We start from the raw sequence: 18,762 nt of genomic DNA, 5'->3' as shown, positions 1-18,762 counted from the left end.
CTGGTAGGCATGGCGCCTGTGCTCACTAGCCCAGAGCAGCCTCACCCGTCCCTCCCACCCCCCTAATCAGGGTGCTCCGGCTTTAGGATAGGCCTGACACCCTACTTACAAATGCTCAGAAATGCTTCTTTCCCCCTCCTACAATGGTTTTTTTTTTGAGACTCTCCCAAGAGAAATGTTTCCTCTTGTCCATTAAAAAAAAAAGTGAACTCCTACTTCTGATCTCCTTGGAGAGCTTTGCTGTGATCTCCAAACTTCCAAATGCAACAGATGTTCACACTACCTGTGGACATGCACCATGCTCATCACTGGGGTAGTGGGGTGGGGGAAGCAATTAGAAAAGAAAAACTGAAGGAAAAATGGAGAGAAAGAAATACACAGGGAAGAGGACAAACCAATAAACTTTGTGTGGCAGAATGTTAAGCTAAAATATGATTTACAACAACAGTTAAATACCTTGAGAAACCTGCATACGATTCACTGGCAGAGGCATGGGCCCATCTACAATGGCAGAAAAAAAAAGGAGGTTACTTAAAATAATCCTTTAGATTTAAAGAGAAGAGCAGATCCAAAAGTGCTGTGCACTCTGATGCCAGCACACCCTTTAAAGGGCCTTTCTGTGAGACTCAACGTCCTAACATAGGCCACCACAGCACACAGCCACTACCACATGCTTTCAAAGCAACAGGTTTCCTGGGAATGTAATTCTGTGTGCTGAGAAACACACACCAAATGCAGAAAGACACAGAGGGAACAGACCAGGGGCTGGACATGCAGTCTTACTTGGAGGTCTCACAGGCTGCGCCTGGGGTATTCCAGGGGGCTGTGTCCCGGGGGCTGGTAAGGCTGGCTGGTTACCCAAGATGCCTTGTTTGTGCAAACGCGATCTCCGCTTTTCTTCTAGCTCTTTTTGAATCTTGTAGATTTTCTCTGCTAGTAAGTGATAGTATTCATCCTAAAAAGCAGCAACATTCAATACTAGTTATTTGCAAACAAACAACGGATCTGGTTTTGTAGGGTCTAACAAACTAATGAACTTTTTTAAATTAAAATTATTTACACTGGGTAAAGTATTCAGCACTTCTAACTCATAAACCAAAGCCCAGGGATGCTATGTGACTTAACAGTCAGGGGGTACTAAGTCCTCAGGACAGTTCATTCCACAGCTGAACCTCTTCTTGCACACTCACTGACACAGGTGACAACACAGTATGACAACACTCCACTATAAAGTATACCCACAGATTAGAAAAACTTCATATATCTCATTTACCCCTGTAGCGGGAACACTAAGATTTTGCAGTTACAAACCAAGAGAGGTATGCAGGGAGGACCTCAAGTCTTAACTGGGACATCTCCCTGGTCAGTGTCCTCAGGCAAGGAGACCAGCAGGCTGACGGAAGCCCCCCTCCTCCCCACGTCCAGACCTGCAGTCACAGGTCGCCCGGGGGCCACGCGGCTGGAACGCGAACGCTGACCCACCCTGCTGTTGGCAGACTCGTACATGTCCCCTTCCACTTTCTTAGCGTAGGCCACCAGGTTCTCCATGCGGCGATCCTTCAGGGCTGCAGGGTCAGGTGTCGGGAAGATGGCTTGGACACTGAAAGGACAGCACGTACTCTCAACCTACTTTTAGTACAATGTCAACATCCTGCCATTTCAGACGTGACCCGGGAAGAGAAGAAACCGCGGTCTACCTCTGGGCACAGTACATTGCTGAGAGACCCCCAATCTCTTGCCTAGTTCATGCGCAGTCACTCTCTGGAGACAATGCTGATCTGCCAATTTATCCACAAATCAAACACAACAATATTTTGCTATTAACAATAAGTGCTTGACCAATTGAAGAATAATATGATTTTGAATTCCTAATCTTTAAACTACTAAGTACAAAAACTTTTGATTAAAATAATGAAGGAGAAAAAACAGAAAACTCCATCGGAATCGAGTTGATTAACGTCACCTTCATTTAACTTAAATTGCTGGAGAAATCAACTATTAATTTCCCGTGTTAATTGTATGATGGTATTGTGAAGCCATCCGTATTTACTAGGCCCAAATTCCTGCAATTCTCAGGGCTCCCCACAACTATAGCCTTGAGCCATAAAATAAGACAAGCTTCTGAGTGAGTCCCAGCTCCCCGTGCACTGAGAGTTTAGAAAACAGGCCTGCCCCTGTGACATGGGTCAAAGTTCATATTCCTTTCCAGGATCCACTGGGCACTCAGAATCTGGGATCCTCCAGCCTCCCTAAACAAGCACGTGACCCCCTTCAGTTGCAAGGGTATGATCACCTGGGACACAAAAGAACACCTGGGAGTTAAATCAGATACCCAGGAAACTGCAAAACTATCACACTGCCATCAGTCACAAAGTGCTTCTATCACATGTGAGTAACAGGCGAGAGGGCCACGTACAGTTTATGCACTAGATGGCTCCGCAGGTCCTGAGTGACGTGTTCATGCCAGCTTTTCCTAACTCCAGTGCTGGAAGGAGGTGCTGCTGCAGGTATAGTGCTAAGGGTGCCAATGTTCCCAGAGTTTGAGCCATCATTCATCAGGGGGCTGAGGGGAGAGGAAGAACAGGTCATCCAACTGGAAAAGTGACTCACATGCCATTCATCCAACTAAGGGTCTTCAACCATATGTGACTTTAAACTCTGTTATCTGTTAGAAAGAAAGAAAGAGGGAGGGAGGGAGGGGAGAGGGAGAGAGAAGGGAGGGAGGGAAACAGCCCTACACTTTAGAAAGAACCAAGAGTTCTATGTGGTTCCCAGCCCACTTTAACATGTGACTGTCACTCAGACAGGAGCCAAATGAAACAAGGGTCTTACTTTGTAGCCCCAAGGGAAGTTGGAAGAGCTGATTCTGAAATCAAGTTTGGTGGCTGCTGATCTGTTGTTATTCCTCCTGCTGGAATGTTCATTGGGTTATTTCCTGAAAGACAAAAAGAAAAGGAATCAACCAGCTCCTAAATTATACACCTCAAAGTCCTAATAACAGATAAGTCACATATAAAGAAATGATTCTTATGAAAATTATTATGACTCATAATAATAAATGCTATGGCAGGAACTCTGGGAGTTATATTTTCAATAATGGTGGTCAAATTGTATAAATTCAATTGCTTCCCATCGCACTTGAAAACCAAAGAAGAGCATTTCTATGGAGGCTGGCTGGCAGCATGAATGCTTGGCGGCTGTGGAAAAAAATCAGAAATGATCCATCTGCAGCTTCAGTTTTGATTCTGGCTTCATTCCCGTCACATACACTTCTTCATCTTTTTGTTTTGCATATCAGAAGATAAAAATCATAGAAATTAACTTCATGTGAAGAAGACAAAAGGTCAATTTGTCTACAGTATTCGTTCTAAAGTAAGAGAAAGGTGGGATGCAGGTTAATAGTCTTGTCCCAGATTATACCACCAACAGAAGTGGTGTCAGACTGGAAGGGACATTTCAAGACTCCAACCCAGTCTTCTAGCCAGCAGGAGTCAGAGATGCATTAGGGCAACTATTTCCCAACACGCAACAGATGAAGTATCTTTAAAGTGAAAATACTTTATTAGGAAAAGAACCAAACCACCACAACAACCCTGTTCTGAGATCCCTGTTAGCCTGTCCGGATTCAGACTGGTCGGCTCTAGTCACACGTAGTCCACAACCAAGAAATGCTAGGAGCTGCAGAGTCAAGGCAAGTGGTACTGCCCTAATTCCAACCTGTGAGATTTTACATTCTGAGCCATGTGAAATGCCCTTTATGAAAACTATACAGACACAAGTGATAAAAATGTTGGTTCATTTGCAAATGTGATTCATCTTACAAGCCTGTAACATCTTCAGTGTACCTGACGCCTTTTCCTGGAATTTTTTTATTTTAATCATTTAAAAGACACCATTCACCATAATATATATATTTGAATTTTATTATATATATATATATATATATATATTTAAATTTAAAATTTGAATTTAAAGTAAAAACAGTAGCTGAAAACAGCCCTGGGCTCCAGAAGGCTCGTCATTCCCGACACTGCATTTGCACAAGGAAGTTCTCGAGAGTCCTTTCACCTACCCAGGGGGTTGAGACTCCTCATCTGCTGGTGAGTTTGAGGCTGTGCTGGTTGCTGGCCAGGAACCTGAGGCTGCAGCTGCGTCTGGGGCTGGTTCAGGTAGGGGAGTCCAAGAGCAGCATACGCTCGTTGCATGGAGCTGGGGTCTATCGGATTTGGGTTACTTAAAGAAGTGGCATTCTGTTGGCCGGTGCCAACAGAACCAATGGTATTTTGAATTCCACTAGCTGGAGACCCCAGGATGGCTATAAGAACAAACAGACAAACACAAGAGATAAGTAAAAGGGAAAAGTCTACAAGTGAGTTAAAAACGACTGAAAAGCAAGTAAAATTTTATCAGAAGACCACCTATGTATATCATGAAGCACTGGAACCCCGCTACCAAGAAAGGAACTGTGCAGACAGAAGGAGCCCGTTCTATTAATTTCATCTGCACAGCGGCACCTGAAGAACAAAAATCTGAAGAGAATTCAAGCTTCTATGTTAGAAAACAATGGACCAGAAAATCAGCGATCACACAATCAAGGTCAGCATGTATTAAATGCAGAGCCTCATAAGAAATCTGTTCTGGGGAAACAGCAAACATGGGAAAACATACATTCTTTGGGGGTCATCAGCCTCCACTGAGGCAAGCTAAGAAGCCCCTCCTGCTGCTGCTCCTCCGGGTCCCTCACTGCTCAGTGCACAGGCACAGAGGAGGAAGAGGAGGAGAAGCGGAGGAGACACCTAGTTGGTCAGTTCTGTTACTTATTAACCTAATTAATATCTTAATTACTAAAGGTATCAAGTAACAGTAACTTAATTACAATCTCTGACACAATCTTCCAAAAAACAAAACTGCATTTCCTTGAACCCGTGACGTACAGTGACCAGGCAACACCACGCCTTTCTCTGCTCCGAGTTTCCTACGTGGGAGGGCACGATGCTAAGCTCTCTGCTATGTGAAGCTGTTCAAGAAATACCGTGCCTGACTGAGGAAAATCTGTAGCAACATAAAGAGCTCCATTCCCAAGGGCTTCAAAGTTAACAGAGAAGACCCAAATACCCATCTGTCTGTCTGTCTGTCCATCGTCCAAATGTCCTAATCGATTCAACATATGGCAGAAGTTCTGCATCATACCATTGATTCTTATTTTTAACAGTTCCTTTCTTTCCAACTTCCCCAAACTTCAGAGTCATGTCATAAACAGCAGGTTATAAAACTGATACTATAACATAAGATCTTTGAGACATAAAACACTATCACAAAATTTTTCTTTAAAATTCAGACCATTACTGTAATAATAATATCCTCACATCACCATCAGCACAATTATAACATAAACAACTCAAACACTTATCTGAGTAACTTAATGAAACCAAAATGTGTTTTAAAAAAAAGCCCTTGATAATTACATATTCCATACTATTTAACTTTTCTAATAAGAATATTCAGATCTCAAACTCATTAACGCTCATTAGGCACAATTATACACACCAAGCACCTCATTATTATAAATGAAAAGCAATTTCCAAGGTACATTTTATGACAAGTATGTAGCTCTTAAATAAGTCATGTATAATACTTTTAAAGGTATTTTTCCTAATAGTTAATACTCCACGAAACTTTAAACACATGCCATTGTACTACTGAAACTGACATGCTGACTCGTCTAAAAGAAGTACAGTGGAAAAAGGAAAGTGACAATGCTAAGATGACTTGTTTTTCTATTACTCTGCGGTGTAAGGAGGAACAGACCTAGGCCTACATTGACTTGCATACTGATCAACTGCGGAGAGAGAGGAATTTAAAGAAACAAGGTGTACAAGGCTTTGGGTTTTGGGTGAAGACGCAATAGCAGTGCCTCAACAATGATTTCTTTCTACTAAAATCCACTCATGTCCACACTTCCCCAAATGCCATCCTTTTACCCCAAATTCCCCATCCCAGGAGGAGGGCCACTCCCAAGCTCAAGGCCACTTATGGACTACTTAGGGACTTCCTCCTCTCATGGAAGCTGCTGACTTGGTCAATGTAATTTTTGTGTGTGTTAAAAGCATTTACGTCTTAAAGTACACATTACTGTGTTTTTTTTTTACTTTAAAAGAAATCATATCTATCTGAAGACAAGCATTTGGTACTTGACATTTCTAACTAATTTAGAGACAAGGAAAACAAAATACAAACAAATAAAAAGGTCTCTGACAAACAGGCATGGCCCAATCTGAGTCCAAATGCAGCTATGAGATAACATCTATGCTTCAGGGACAAGGAACGCAGGCATTTCCGACGGGGCAGATGGCTGGAAGGGGAGTTACCTGGTGAAAGCCACCACAAACTCTAAGTCCTACAAGCTCAAGATGCTTCTGCTTTCCGTAAACACCCTGCTGGCGTCCCGGCAGCAGCTGGCCTTCCCTGAACCCCCAAGCTCGCCCCGTGGCCTCCGGGCCTCTGCTCCTCTCTGGACACCTGTGACTCCTGCACTTGCTCCCTCCCTCACTTCCAAGCACAGACTCCACGACAGACAGACAACAGGACAGAAGTGAGCAGTCTGCGCTCATGGAGCTCAGGGTCTGCTGGGAGAGCAACATCCCTATCCAATAATGAAAGGCTGCAGCCCTGGGTCCTGTATCAGAGACAGCGGTCTCTGATCAAGACGATCAAGACCATCTCCTCTTCCCTGCACGTTCCCTGCAGCGGGACCTGCGTGTGCCTCACAGAACTCTCCTCCCACCAGGGCGCTTGCCTCAAGCTGCAGTCACGGAGCAGGCGCCCTCCCAGCACCGCAGCACTGAGCAAAAACGTGAGGAGTGCTAAGACAGCAACGCTCCACGTATCTGGTGTCATTGAGAATACAGCCTGCTGCATGAATCAATTTTACACATTATTGATACTTACCTCTTTGTTTATTTTGGCCGTGCTGCGTGGCTTAAGGGATCTTAGTCCCAGGCCCTTGCAGTGAAAGTGCCAAGTCCTAAGCGCTGGATCGCAGGGAACTCCCAATATTTACCTCTAGATACCAACACTTCTTGTTCTTTTTACCATTTTTACATCTTGTTTCCTTTCTCAGAGCTTAAGGCTACGTTTCACACACAATCAATGCTCGTAATATCCCACCACAGTGTCTTACTGCATCTCAGTACAGCGTGGCCCCTCTCCCCGAGCATCAGTCAGCACTCTCCAGAGTGCTCCCGCTCCCCTTCTGCCGCAGCTATTAAGGACAGAAAAGGGCCAGGTTTCACAGCTGGTTCTGTCCAGGACTCACGCCCCCGTGGGCACAGAGACTGGCCCATGGGCAGGCTCCACACACACTAGCCACTGCTGCTGTGCAACACGCGGCTCACCACAAGTTCCAGCCCCCAACTAGTCTCAATAAAACTGCGCTCAATTTGGAAAGCCAACAAAAACGGACACGCTGAATTCCAAAACTTTGTCAGGTTGATAGGGGACACCATGAGGCAGGCAAAGCAGCCACTACTTGGTCATCACCTGGATTTCCACCAAGAGAGTCAAGCTCAAGTCTGCTCAGGACTGTGGACGTCTCTGCAGAGCTGCTCCCACAGCACAGGGTGTCCCAGGCCCGTGTACCGGGGCAGAGGGACACCCGAGCCGAGGGCCAGGCCCCCATCACAGCCACCACCAAGCAAGAACGCGCACCCTGCAGCAGGTGTCCTCAGAAGCCAAACAGCTCAGAACTGGCAACCTGGCGCCGCCCGGAAGAGCGAGGACAAAGCGCCTCCAGTGAAGGCTATCACCAGGGGCTGTCTGGTACTTGAGCCACAGGCGGCCTCACCACCCCCACCCCCCGCCCCCGCTGCGGGCTGTCACAGAGACACTGGTGGTCTCTGGAAAGCCTGGAGGTGAAGCAGGTGCCTAGCCTGTGAGTGCCTGTGGAGCACCAAGTAGGCATCTGGGGGGCATGTTTTAAGCAGGACTCAACACCGTGAAGGCAGGCAACTCAAACAATCAGAGGGGCCTCAAGCTGGATCACTGGAGAAGGCAATGGCAACCCACTCCAGTACTCCTGTCTGGAAAATCCCAGGGACGGAGGAGCCTGGTAGGCTGCAGCCCACGGGGTCACTACGAGTCGGACACAATCAAGCAACTTCACTTTCATGCACTGGAGAAGCAACTAGCAGCCCACTCCAGTGTTCTTGCCTGGAGAATCCCAGGGATGGGGGAGCCTGGTGGGCTGCCGTCTATGGGGTCGCACAGAGTCGGACACAACTGAAGTGACTTAGCAGCAGCAGCAGCAAAGCTGGATCACAGAGCAGGGCCAAGTAGTGAGTGGCAAGCCAGCAGAGGTATTCAAGCCAGGGGTCTGGGGAGGCTGACTGAGACGCCCGCGGAGGCCCAGACAGCCACAGGCAGTGGGCAGGCTGGGGTGGCCCTGGGCTGATCCTGCAGCACCCATTCTGTCAGTCCTCTTGCTCTGAGCTGGGAAACCTGTGGCTGCCCAGAGCAGGGCACGCACTATCTCAAGAGCTCCAGGACTGACGCTCCGCCCTACGAGGCGTCCAGAGCGGCAAACATGCGGAATTTGTTAAGATGCAGTCTAATAACACAATAAGCCTGGGGGAAGGTCCAAGTCTCTGCGTTTCTAACAAGCAACAAGGGGGTGCGCCTGCAGTTGGGCTGAGGACCATATGCGGAGCAGCAAAACCCCCTGAGGAGGCAACATGAACTCAGACAGGGAATCCGGTCTGTGCCGCCACAGCCACCTTGCACAGGTCTGGGAGTCAGGTGCCAAGACTGACGCTAGATACACACCCTGCAACTTCCTCATTAGTCAATAAAACCTGACGATCTCTATAAGGGCTGGAAATGCAGGATCAGTGACTGCAGAATCTCTGGACAATAACTCGTGGGAAAAATTACACGTAATCTCCTCCACACAGGCCACAGCAGTCTGGGTTTCCTTTCAGTGGCCCCTGGGTAGGCTCCACAGGTGGCCTGGGCAGGCTATCTCAGTAGAGACATCAACGGGAGGAGTTAGAGAAGCAGGGTGTGTGCAGCAGGCATGGTGAGCATCTGTGGGAAAACCTGCCTGGACAGCACAGCCTCGGTGGACACAGGTGGGTCTCAGATGACCCCTGGGGGTCCTGACCACCCACTTACAAACCTCACTTGCATAGGAATCTCTGAGTGCAATCAGAGGTGTCCCCTTGCAGGCATGTCAGCCTTGCTGTCTAGACAGTTCTTCCCTTGTCACTTAACTGAAGCTGGGCTTTGCCCAGCCCCACCTCCTACGCACATTGACCCTCCCGCCTAGGACTGGCGACACCACTGACTCTACCTCACTCCTCTGACTGACACCACTGTCGCTTCAGTTTTCATTTCTGGCTGCACCCCGCAGCATGAGGGATCTTACTGTGCCCTCATGAACCACGTGCCTCATGAACCTCATGTGCCCTTTGAACCATGGATCAAACCTGTACCCCTTACAGTGGAAGTGCAGGGTCCTCACCGCTGGACCAGCAAGAAGTCCCAGACTGATGCCACTGTCATCATTTTCAACGTACAGCTGACCCTTAAACAAGACAGGTTTCAACAGCATGGGTCCGTGTACACAGACATTTTCCAACAGTAAATACAACAGCCACACATTGTCCACATTGCTCGAAGCTGCGGACGTGGAGGAACCAAGCTGCCAGTGTGCTGAGAGGGCTGTGGCCCTCTGACTGTGCGGAAGGACTGGAGCCCTCATCCTGAGCTGTGTAAGGGGCAACTGGACAGAGTCCATCAGCTGCTGGAGGGGCAGAGCCATGCTTCCCCACTGTTGCTACAGCCCATTTCACACACGATGGGCACAGTTTGCTTCAAGAGAGGAGGAACAGCAACAAACGTTTACAGAGAAGACACTGCTCCAACTTTCTCACTCATCCTATCAAACTCCTTGTCCTCGCAAAACCATAGTGCTGGAACCAAGGAATACACTCAGAGCAGAAGCCTAACTTGAGAAGCATTAGAAACAAAAACATATACAAACACACAAAATACACACTAAAATACCCCACTTTCATTTCTTTCATGAAAATTTGCTACAACCTTGCACGAGTTCGTCTATACACGCCCCATGACTATATTGTGAAATCACCCTGACAACACCTTATGTTATGACTGGGAGAAACACTGTGGTTTACCACTTCTGAGGGCTCACTCTGGATCAATCATTACAACAAGCAGGCAGTTATAAAGATGCTAGAAAAAAACCCCACACTCATTTCTTTTTTTTTTTTAAATAAAAACCACACAAAGTGTTTCTTAAAAAGAGAAATCTCAAAAGTTTACAACTGTCATGGCAATACATATTAAAAACCAAAGGATCTCAGAAAATTACAGTCCCAAATTAAAGGTTAAGAACACTATCCTAATTCATTATTCATGGAATGAATACTGTACAACCACAAACTCAACAATAAACATTTTGACACTGAAAAGCACTACAACTGAAACACATCCTAAAACATAAGAAACTGTAACCATCACAACATGTTAGTAAAAAATAAAACATTTTACACTAACTTGGAAGAAACTCAGACTGTAGTCCACTAGAACTGTTGTCTCAAATATCTGGTTCTAGAAGACACAGATTCCTAGATCCTCACTTTATGTAAGAAATGTCCTAGAAAATTGTGTATTAATTCATTTTTTGCTTAAAAAAAGTATAATTTAACTGACTTAGGAAAGTGACTTTTAAAGGAAACTTAGTATGACTGCTTCCACTGGGGAGCAAGGGAGGGAGGATCGCCCGTGGCCCTGGCCCGCTTTCCTGGGCCATGGACACCCGTGTGTGTGGGGTGCTGGGGGCGCTCGGGAGGGAGTGGGGCCTAGCGGGCTCAAGCACCTTTCCCAGTGCTATTTGGAAACAAGCAGAAAGAAAAGCAGCACACGTGTTCTGAGGCAGCAACAGGTCTGCCCAAGAAGAACGAGAGCAATGGACAGGTAACCACAAGCAGGGCGGGTGGGGTGAGATGATCCAGATGCGGCCGCGAAGACGCAGATGGTGCTGGAGTTCCGAGGGCAGCTCCAGCCCACGAGCACACGAGAGTCAAGGGCACGGCCTACCTGTCCACACCAAGAGACACACCCTGAGAGCACAGTTGGACCTCGAAAACGACCAGAAGGGACTTAACATCAGGGAGAGACACTCATCCTTTCCCTGCTCCGATGCCCATGGGTGCCCCTGGGAGCCACACAAGGCCTCCTATGGAGGCACTGCCTAACCACCCGCTAAGGGCACACAGACCAATGGAAAGATGGCGAAGCGAGGGCAGCAATCGGGGCGTGGCAGTCCTGGTGCAGAGGCCCTCCATCTGTGCTGAATGAACTGTCAGTTACACAGCTAGGTCTGGGAACCGCATTGCCTCCACAAAACCTGCACGTGGAATTTCACACCAACACAGCCTGACTGACTCTTCTAGAACAAAGCGTACTCAAAACTACTTTAGGGTGATTTCAGAAAGTGTCCAGTCTATTCCACCCCTCAACCCAAAGTCACTGCCATTACAGTGACAAATCCTGACTATCTGTCAAGAAGCTCAGAGAGCCATCCCGTCAGCTCTTGCCTCTCTGATCCAGGTGACATCCCTCTTCTGCACTCGCTGCTCTGCTGTGGCCGAGTCCAGGGGGGGTGGGGCGGGGGATTCCAGCACTGGGGGCGGGGCGGGGACTCCAAAGTGACCGCACCCCGCGCAGGTGGGGCGCCTGAGTGCCGGCTGCGCTGAGCTTCCCCCTCGGCTTCCGCCCTGGCGCCCCAGCTCCCACTACGCAGTGTGGCGACTAGCTTCTGCCCTGCTTCCTGCCTATTCCTCTGTTCTCCGTGTCTTATCGCCAAGCTTCTCTACCCCCAGTGCTCACTTACTTTGTTGGTTTCGCTTGTCACTGGCATTTTTCAAAGGGAGGCAAACAGGACAGTCATGTCGTGTGCAGTTCTTCCAATGAGAGATGATTTGTCGTGAAGATGCACAATGGGCAACTATGACCAGAAAAACAACGAGATGTTATTTTTCTATCCAAATTGTCGCGCTTTCAATTACACCTACATTATAAGGCCAGCTTCCATAAAAAATGATCACAAGTGTAACTGCAGCACGGTGCAGGCAGTCCTCAACTTACAAACAGGCTGCTTTCCAGGTAGTTTGTAAGTCGACTACTGAGAATTCCAAACAAAAACTTTCCAGAGAAGCAATGTTATGAATGATGGTGAACAAGGTTCAGCCCACAAATGAAAAACAAAACAAAACTACTTGGCCTGAAATACCACACAAGTGGAATGAACGGCAGAACAAATAATAATTCTGTAATGTCACTATTTACAATAAAGAGTTTACATTATGTTTAATAATACTCAAGGATGAAACCGTCTAAACACTAGAGTTGAAGAAACATAGCGAAGCAAATGAGAGGTCTGTGGAGACCCTGTGGGGGCCCGGGCACTTCTCAGAGCACTGGAGACGGCAGCTGCGGCCGGTCCCTCTGTCTCTATCTTCGCTTCCACTTCTTCCTAAAGGTCCAGCACGACCCTCCTCTGCTTCTCCATCAGGACAGGGTTACACCCGGGACTCACGAGTGTCACAAGGGGAAGCAGGGAGATCAGGGAGACTCTCCCCAAGGTTAGGAGCACAAGTGAGAAGAGACAGAAAGAGGATAAAGATTAAAGGGAAGCAGAACCATTAGTGAAGGGAGGCTTCTTCAGGAGAACTGGGGTGTCTGTGTGAAGACCAGAGAGGGGACACGTGTGTGCACGGTTCTCCCCTCTGGAGAGGAAGGAAGGAGGTGGCAGGGGTGGGCAGTACACACAGGTCCCCAGGACAACCGGGCCAGGAGCCCGATGAGCCAAGACAGAAGGGCGGAGGGGCGAAGTAGCGGCCCTGGCGGCTGGGCGCACAAAACGACTGCAAGACAGATGCTCTAGGCTTGGGGAAAGGCAGGCACAGGCAGATGTGCACACTACACTGTGAAAAAGAGAGCTTGATCTAGACATGTGTGGCGAAGGAGTGCTCAAGAGGGGACACAGGTCTTCCGTGACAGAGGAATGCAGCAAAGAACGAATGCAGGGCACAGCCCCACCAGCGAAAGTTCATGGAACGTTGTAGAACCACACCGCCTTTCTCCTGGGCAGGTGAGCGTCTAGAGGCATTTGACTGGTCAGCACACGGGGACGTGGGAGGTGGGAACCTTATCAACAGGAGAGGTGTCAGAGAATACCAGACAAGTCCACCCTTGGCTCTGCCACCAGGACCTGAGCAAACGGCACTTACCTTGACAAGCCTTCCCAGCCTGACAATGCGTCATGTGATTCAAGACGTTTTTCATGGTTCGACAATGTGGGAGTGAGCAGGCCCGGACCTCTCCGTTGGCTTGTTCTCGCCTCTGACATTTATGAGCGTGAAGCAGTAGGACCAGCTGCTGCTGTATCAGTTTGCGTTTTTCAGGATCGGCAGTGGGGCCCGTTGCAATTGCCTGTGTGGGTACAATTCCCACTGATGTTTGCATCTGAGACTAAAATAAAACAAATTAACACAAACATTTTAATAAGCTTTCAGAGTTCCAATTCATGTTCATTAACTATTTTTTCAAACTAAGGGTAAAGCTGAGTGATAGTTTAGGCCACAGTGAGAATGCAGCTGGTGAGGTTCTTTTAATTCACTGGCAATTTATCACGCTACAATACATACAAGTACAGGAAAAGCTGTTATATTAGGTTGAACCATATGAAACTATTGTTTCTCTAAGCCAAATGACCAAACGTTGGCAATTCCATAGGATTCAACCTAATAAAAAGATCGCCAAGGCCTGACCAATTCCAACCCACTGAGAAGATCTGACGGAGCAGAGAAATCAAAGCCACCCTGCAGATTTCTAGTCTTCTGACCGGAAGGACAATACCTGCAGCATTCATTACTTCTAAAAGATTAAGACAGCATTTATCTTGAATACAACCATCCTGTACAATCACTAATGCTTTGCATTCCATTAAAATTTTTACTCAGACATCAGACAATATTTTTTCTAGGTATTTGATGATCTGCTAAAGATATAGAAATAGAGCTTAGTTACTTTCATCCTTTCAAAACAGCAGGCCAGATCAGCCATACCTCTTAACTGCAACGAACACGGGAAAGGGGACCTGTAGAACTTCTTACTTTTTACCAACTACCAATATTTTTCAGAAATTTACTAAAGAAATTTTGAAATAAGAGAAATGTAATGTTCCTAACATGCAACAATATAATCCATATTTCAGGGATTTTCTGATCTATTGCTCTGATTAAGTCACACTTCTGACTTCATTTTACAACACCTAGTGCCTCCCACGAAGTACAATACAGCTCTGATTTTTCAAATGAAGAATCAAAACTATATACGTTTGCAACTAGGAGAACACCAAGTAAAAACATATTTCTTTATGAACCAAAGTTCACTGTAAAAAGAGTGTTTTGTGTTTTGGCTTTACCTTGATGAGAACTCATAAAATAACTATGTAGAAAAGCTACCTGGCTTCACTCAAGAGCACAACTCCTAGAACCCTAATCAAGAACGAAAACAAAAGCAAAATTCAAGCCAAGAGGCTGAGTGTACTGAGTGGAGAAGCACTTAACGCCTGAGGGAAAACAGCCTCTTTCCCTTATGTCTATTTCCGCGATTATAAAAATGTGGAAAGCAAAAGAACTAAGGAAATACTTAACACCTGCAATCCTGAGAGCCAGGAGTCCACTGCGGAAGTGCAGACAGGTTTTTCTCCTCCCAGTCATTTTTGTATGTATGAACCATGACCAATAGTTTTATTTATATAAATTTGGCTTGGTATTTATTCTGGAGAAGGGAATGGCAAGCCACTTCAGTATTCTTGCCTTGAGAACCCTATGAACAGTATGAAAAGGCAAAATGATAGGATACCAAAAGAGGAACTTCCCAGGTCATTAGGTGCCCAATATGCTACTGGAGATCAGTGGAGAAATAACTCCAGAAAGAATGAAGAGATGGAGCCAAAGCAAAAACAATACCCAGTTGTGGATGTGACTGGTGATAGAAGCAAGGTCCGATGCTGTAAAGAGCAATATTGCATAGGAACCTGGAATGTCAGGTCCATGAATCAAGGCAAATTGGAAGTGGTCAAACAAGAGATGGCAAGGGTGAACGTCAACATTCTAGAAATCAGCGAACTAAAATGGACTGGAATGGGTGAATTTAACTCAGATGACCATTATATCTACTACTGCGGGCAGGAATCCCTCAGAAGAAATGGAGTAGCCATCATGGTCAACAGAAGAGTCCGAAATGCAGTACTTGGATGCAATCTCAAAAATGACAGAATGATCTCTGTTCGTCTCCAAGGCAAACCATTCAATATCACAGTTATCTAAGTCTATGCCCCAACCAGTAACGCTGAAGAAGCTGAAGTTGAACGGTTTTATGAAGACCTACAAGACCTTTTAGAACTAACACCCCAAAAAGATGTCCTTTTCATTATAGGGTACTGGAATGCAAAAATAGGAAGTCAAGAAACACCTGGAGTAACAGGAAAATTTGGCCTTGGAATCCAGAATGAAGCAGGGCAAAGACTAATAGAGTTTTGCCAAGAAAACACACTGGTCATAGCAAGACAAGAGAAAGCTCTTCCAACAACACAAGAGAAAACTCTACACATGGACATCATCAGATGGTCAACACCGAAATCAGATTGATTATATTCTTTGCAGCCAAAGATGGAGAAGCTCTATACAGTCAACAAGACCAGGAGCTGACTGTGTGTGGCTCAGATCATGAATTCCTTATTGCCAAATTCAGACTTAAATTGAAGAAAGTAGGGAAAACCGCTAGACCATTCAGGTATGACCTAAATCAAATCCCTTATGATTATACAGTGGAAGTGAGAAATAGATTTAAGGGACTAGATCTGATAGATAGAGTGCCTGATGAACTATGGAATGAGGTTCATGACACTGTACAGGAGACAGGGATGAAGACCATCCCCATGGAAAAGAAATGCAAAAAAGCAAAATGGCTGTCTGGGGAGGCCTTTCAAACAGCTGTGAAAAGGAGGCGAAAAGCAAAGGAGAAAAGAAAAGATATAAGCATCTGAATGCAGAGTTCCAAAGAATAGCAAGAAGAGATGAGAAAGCCGTCTTCAGCGATCAATGCAAAGAAATAGAGGAAAACAACAGAATGGGAAGGACTAGAGATCTGTTCAAGAAAATTAGAGATACCAAGGGAACATTTCATGCAAAGATGGGCTCGATAAAGGACAGAAATGGTATAGATTTAACAGAAGCAGAAGATATTAAGAAGAGGTGGCAAGAATACACGGAAGAACTGTGCAAAAAAGATCTTCATGACCCAGATAATCATGGTGATGTGATCACTAATCTAGAGCCAGACATCTTGGAAAGTGAAGTCAAGTGGGCCTTAGAAAGCATCACTATGAACAAAGCTAGTGGAGGTGATGGAATTCCAGTGGAGCTGTTTCAAATCCTGAAAGATGATGCTGTGAAAGTGCTGCACTCAATATGCCAGCAAATTTGGAAAACTCAGCAGTGGCCACAGGACTGGAAAAGGTCAGTTTTCATTCCAATTCCAAAGAAAGGCAATGCCAAAGAATGCTCAAATTGCCGCACAATTGCACTCATCTTACATGCTAGTAAAGTAATGCTCAAAATTCTCCAAGCCAGGCTTCAGCAATAAGTGAACCATGAACTCCCTGATGTTCAAGCTGGTTTTAGAAAAGGCAGAGGAACCAGAGATCAAATTGCTAACATCCGCTGGATCATGGAAAAAGCAAGAGAGTTCCAGAAAAACATCTATTTCTGCTTTATTGACTATGCCAAAGCCTTTGACTGTGTGGATCACAATAAACTGTGGAAAATTCTGAAAGAGATGGGAATACCAGACCACCTGACCTGCCTCTTGAGAAATCTGTATGCAGGTCAGGAAGCAACAGTTAGAACTGGACATGGAAAAACAGAATGGTTCCAAATAGGAAAAGGAGTACGTCAAGGCTGTATATTGTCACCCTGCTTATTTAACTCCCATGCAGAGTACATCATGAGAAACGCTGGACTGGAAGAAACACAAGCTAGAATCAAGATTGCCGGGAGAAATATCAATAACCTCAGATATGCAGATGACACCACCCTTATGGCAGAAAGTGAAGAGGAGCTAAAAAGCCTCTTGACGAAAGTGAAAGAGGAGAGTGAAAAAGTTGGCTTAAAGCTCAACATTCAAAAAACAAAGATCATGGCATCTGGTTCCATCACTTCATAGGAAATAGATGGGGAAGCAGTGGAAACAGTGTCAGACTTTATTTTGGGGGGCTCCAAAATCACTGCAGATGGTGATTGCAGCCATGAAATTAAAAGACGCTTACTCCTTGGAAGAAAAGTTATGACCAACCTAGATAGCATATTCAAAAGCAGAGACATTACTTTGCCGGCTAAGGTCCATCTAGTCAAGGCTATGGTTTTTCCTGTGGTCATGTATGGATGTGAGAGTTGGACTGTGAAGAAGGCTGAGCGCCGAAGAATTGATGCTTTTGAACTGTGGTGTTGGAGAAGACTCTTGAGAGTCCCTTGGGCTGCAAGGAGAGCCAACCAGTCCATCCTGAAGGAGATCAGCCCTGGGATTTCTCTGGAAGGAATGATGCTAAAGCTGAAACTCCAGTATTTTGGCCACCTCATGCGAAGAGTTGACTCATTGGAAAAGACTCTGATGCTGGGAGGGATTGGGGGCAGGAGAAGAGGACAACAGAGGATGAGATGGCTGGATGGCATCACGGACTCGATGGACATGAGTCTGAGTGAACTCTAGGAGATCGTGATGAACAGGGAGGCCTGGCGTGCTGCGATTCATGGGGTCGCAAACAGTCGGACACAACTGAGCAACTGAACTGAACTGAACTGAACTGGTATTTATTCTAGGTTCTGCCCCGTACCAGCAAGTTGTAGCATGATGTGTAGTGAACATGTGGCTGTACATTCATTTATCCAAACTCCAATGACTGGGCATACACTGTAGCCACTCCTCTTTTTTCTGACACTTTAAAATAAGGCTCCAATTAACAAACAGCCTGTGACTATGCCCTCTGCAGCATTCAGTACCTACGTTAAATGATTCTGCATCGATTAGCTCATTTCCATGGACTACAAAGTCTAAGCAAAAATCAACAGGAACAGAAGAATATGGGAAATGTAAGATGATACCTGGTTAGGTCTCTTTTGCATTTACAAAAAAATTTCAAACATGTGGAAAAGTAGAAAGGAAAAGATACCATTATCACATATAACCAAATGAGGGATTCTTTAATATCTTCTAACATGTAGTCCATACACAAGTTTCTCAACTTGTCTCCAAACAGTCTTTTAGAGTTGGTGCGCACAGATCAGGGCCCATTTCAGGCCCACACCCTCCACCTGGTTACCGTCTTTAAGGTTCTTCGTCTCCTGCTACCCTCCCCTGCCTTTACTTTCTCACAACACTGATGTCTAGAAGAATCAAGCCAGTTGTCCTCCTGTCATTTCTTAAAATACAGAAATACTACATACAAAATAAACAAACGTAAAAAGAGGTATCATATAAAAACCTGGTTAAAAAAAGTCTCAATCTTAGGATTAAATTATAAAAGACTTTTAAAGTCATTAAAAATTAACACATTGTTTCTCATCTGCGATGTTCTCAATCACACATTTTGAACTGTATTTGACGGTATGTTGA

General features: G+C 45.8%; 1 protein-coding gene across 2 annotated transcripts in view; it reads right to left on the bottom strand.

Moving 5' to 3' along the window:
* Window positions 1-18,762, bottom strand: part of CREBBP (CREB binding protein) — a 121,748-nt gene that overhangs the window by 36,858 nt on the left and 66,128 nt on the right. For both annotated transcript variants that reach the window (XM_052636013.1, XM_052636012.1), the window contains exons 4-11: window positions 13,314-13,554; window positions 11,915-12,028; window positions 4,073-4,315; window positions 2,833-2,935; window positions 2,417-2,563; window positions 1,483-1,600; window positions 784-955; window positions 457-501 (exon numbers count right to left, since the gene is read on the bottom strand). In XM_052636013.1, coding sequence (XP_052491973.1) covers window positions 457-501; window positions 784-955; window positions 1,483-1,600; window positions 2,417-2,563; window positions 2,833-2,935; window positions 4,073-4,315; window positions 11,915-12,028; window positions 13,314-13,554 — 1,183 coding nt within the window. The remainder of the gene's footprint in view (window positions 1-456; window positions 502-783; window positions 956-1,482; window positions 1,601-2,416; window positions 2,564-2,832; window positions 2,936-4,072; window positions 4,316-11,914; window positions 12,029-13,313; window positions 13,555-18,762) is intronic.

The sequence above is a fragment of the Budorcas taxicolor genome, chromosome 2, assembly GCF_023091745.1.
Source record: "Budorcas taxicolor isolate Tak-1 chromosome 2, Takin1.1, whole genome shotgun sequence".
In the NCBI taxonomy this organism is placed as follows: Eukaryota; Metazoa; Chordata; class Mammalia; order Artiodactyla; family Bovidae; genus Budorcas; species Budorcas taxicolor.
Note: the sequence above shows the minus strand (reverse complement) of the source record. Positions and strands in the feature narration are given on the sequence as shown.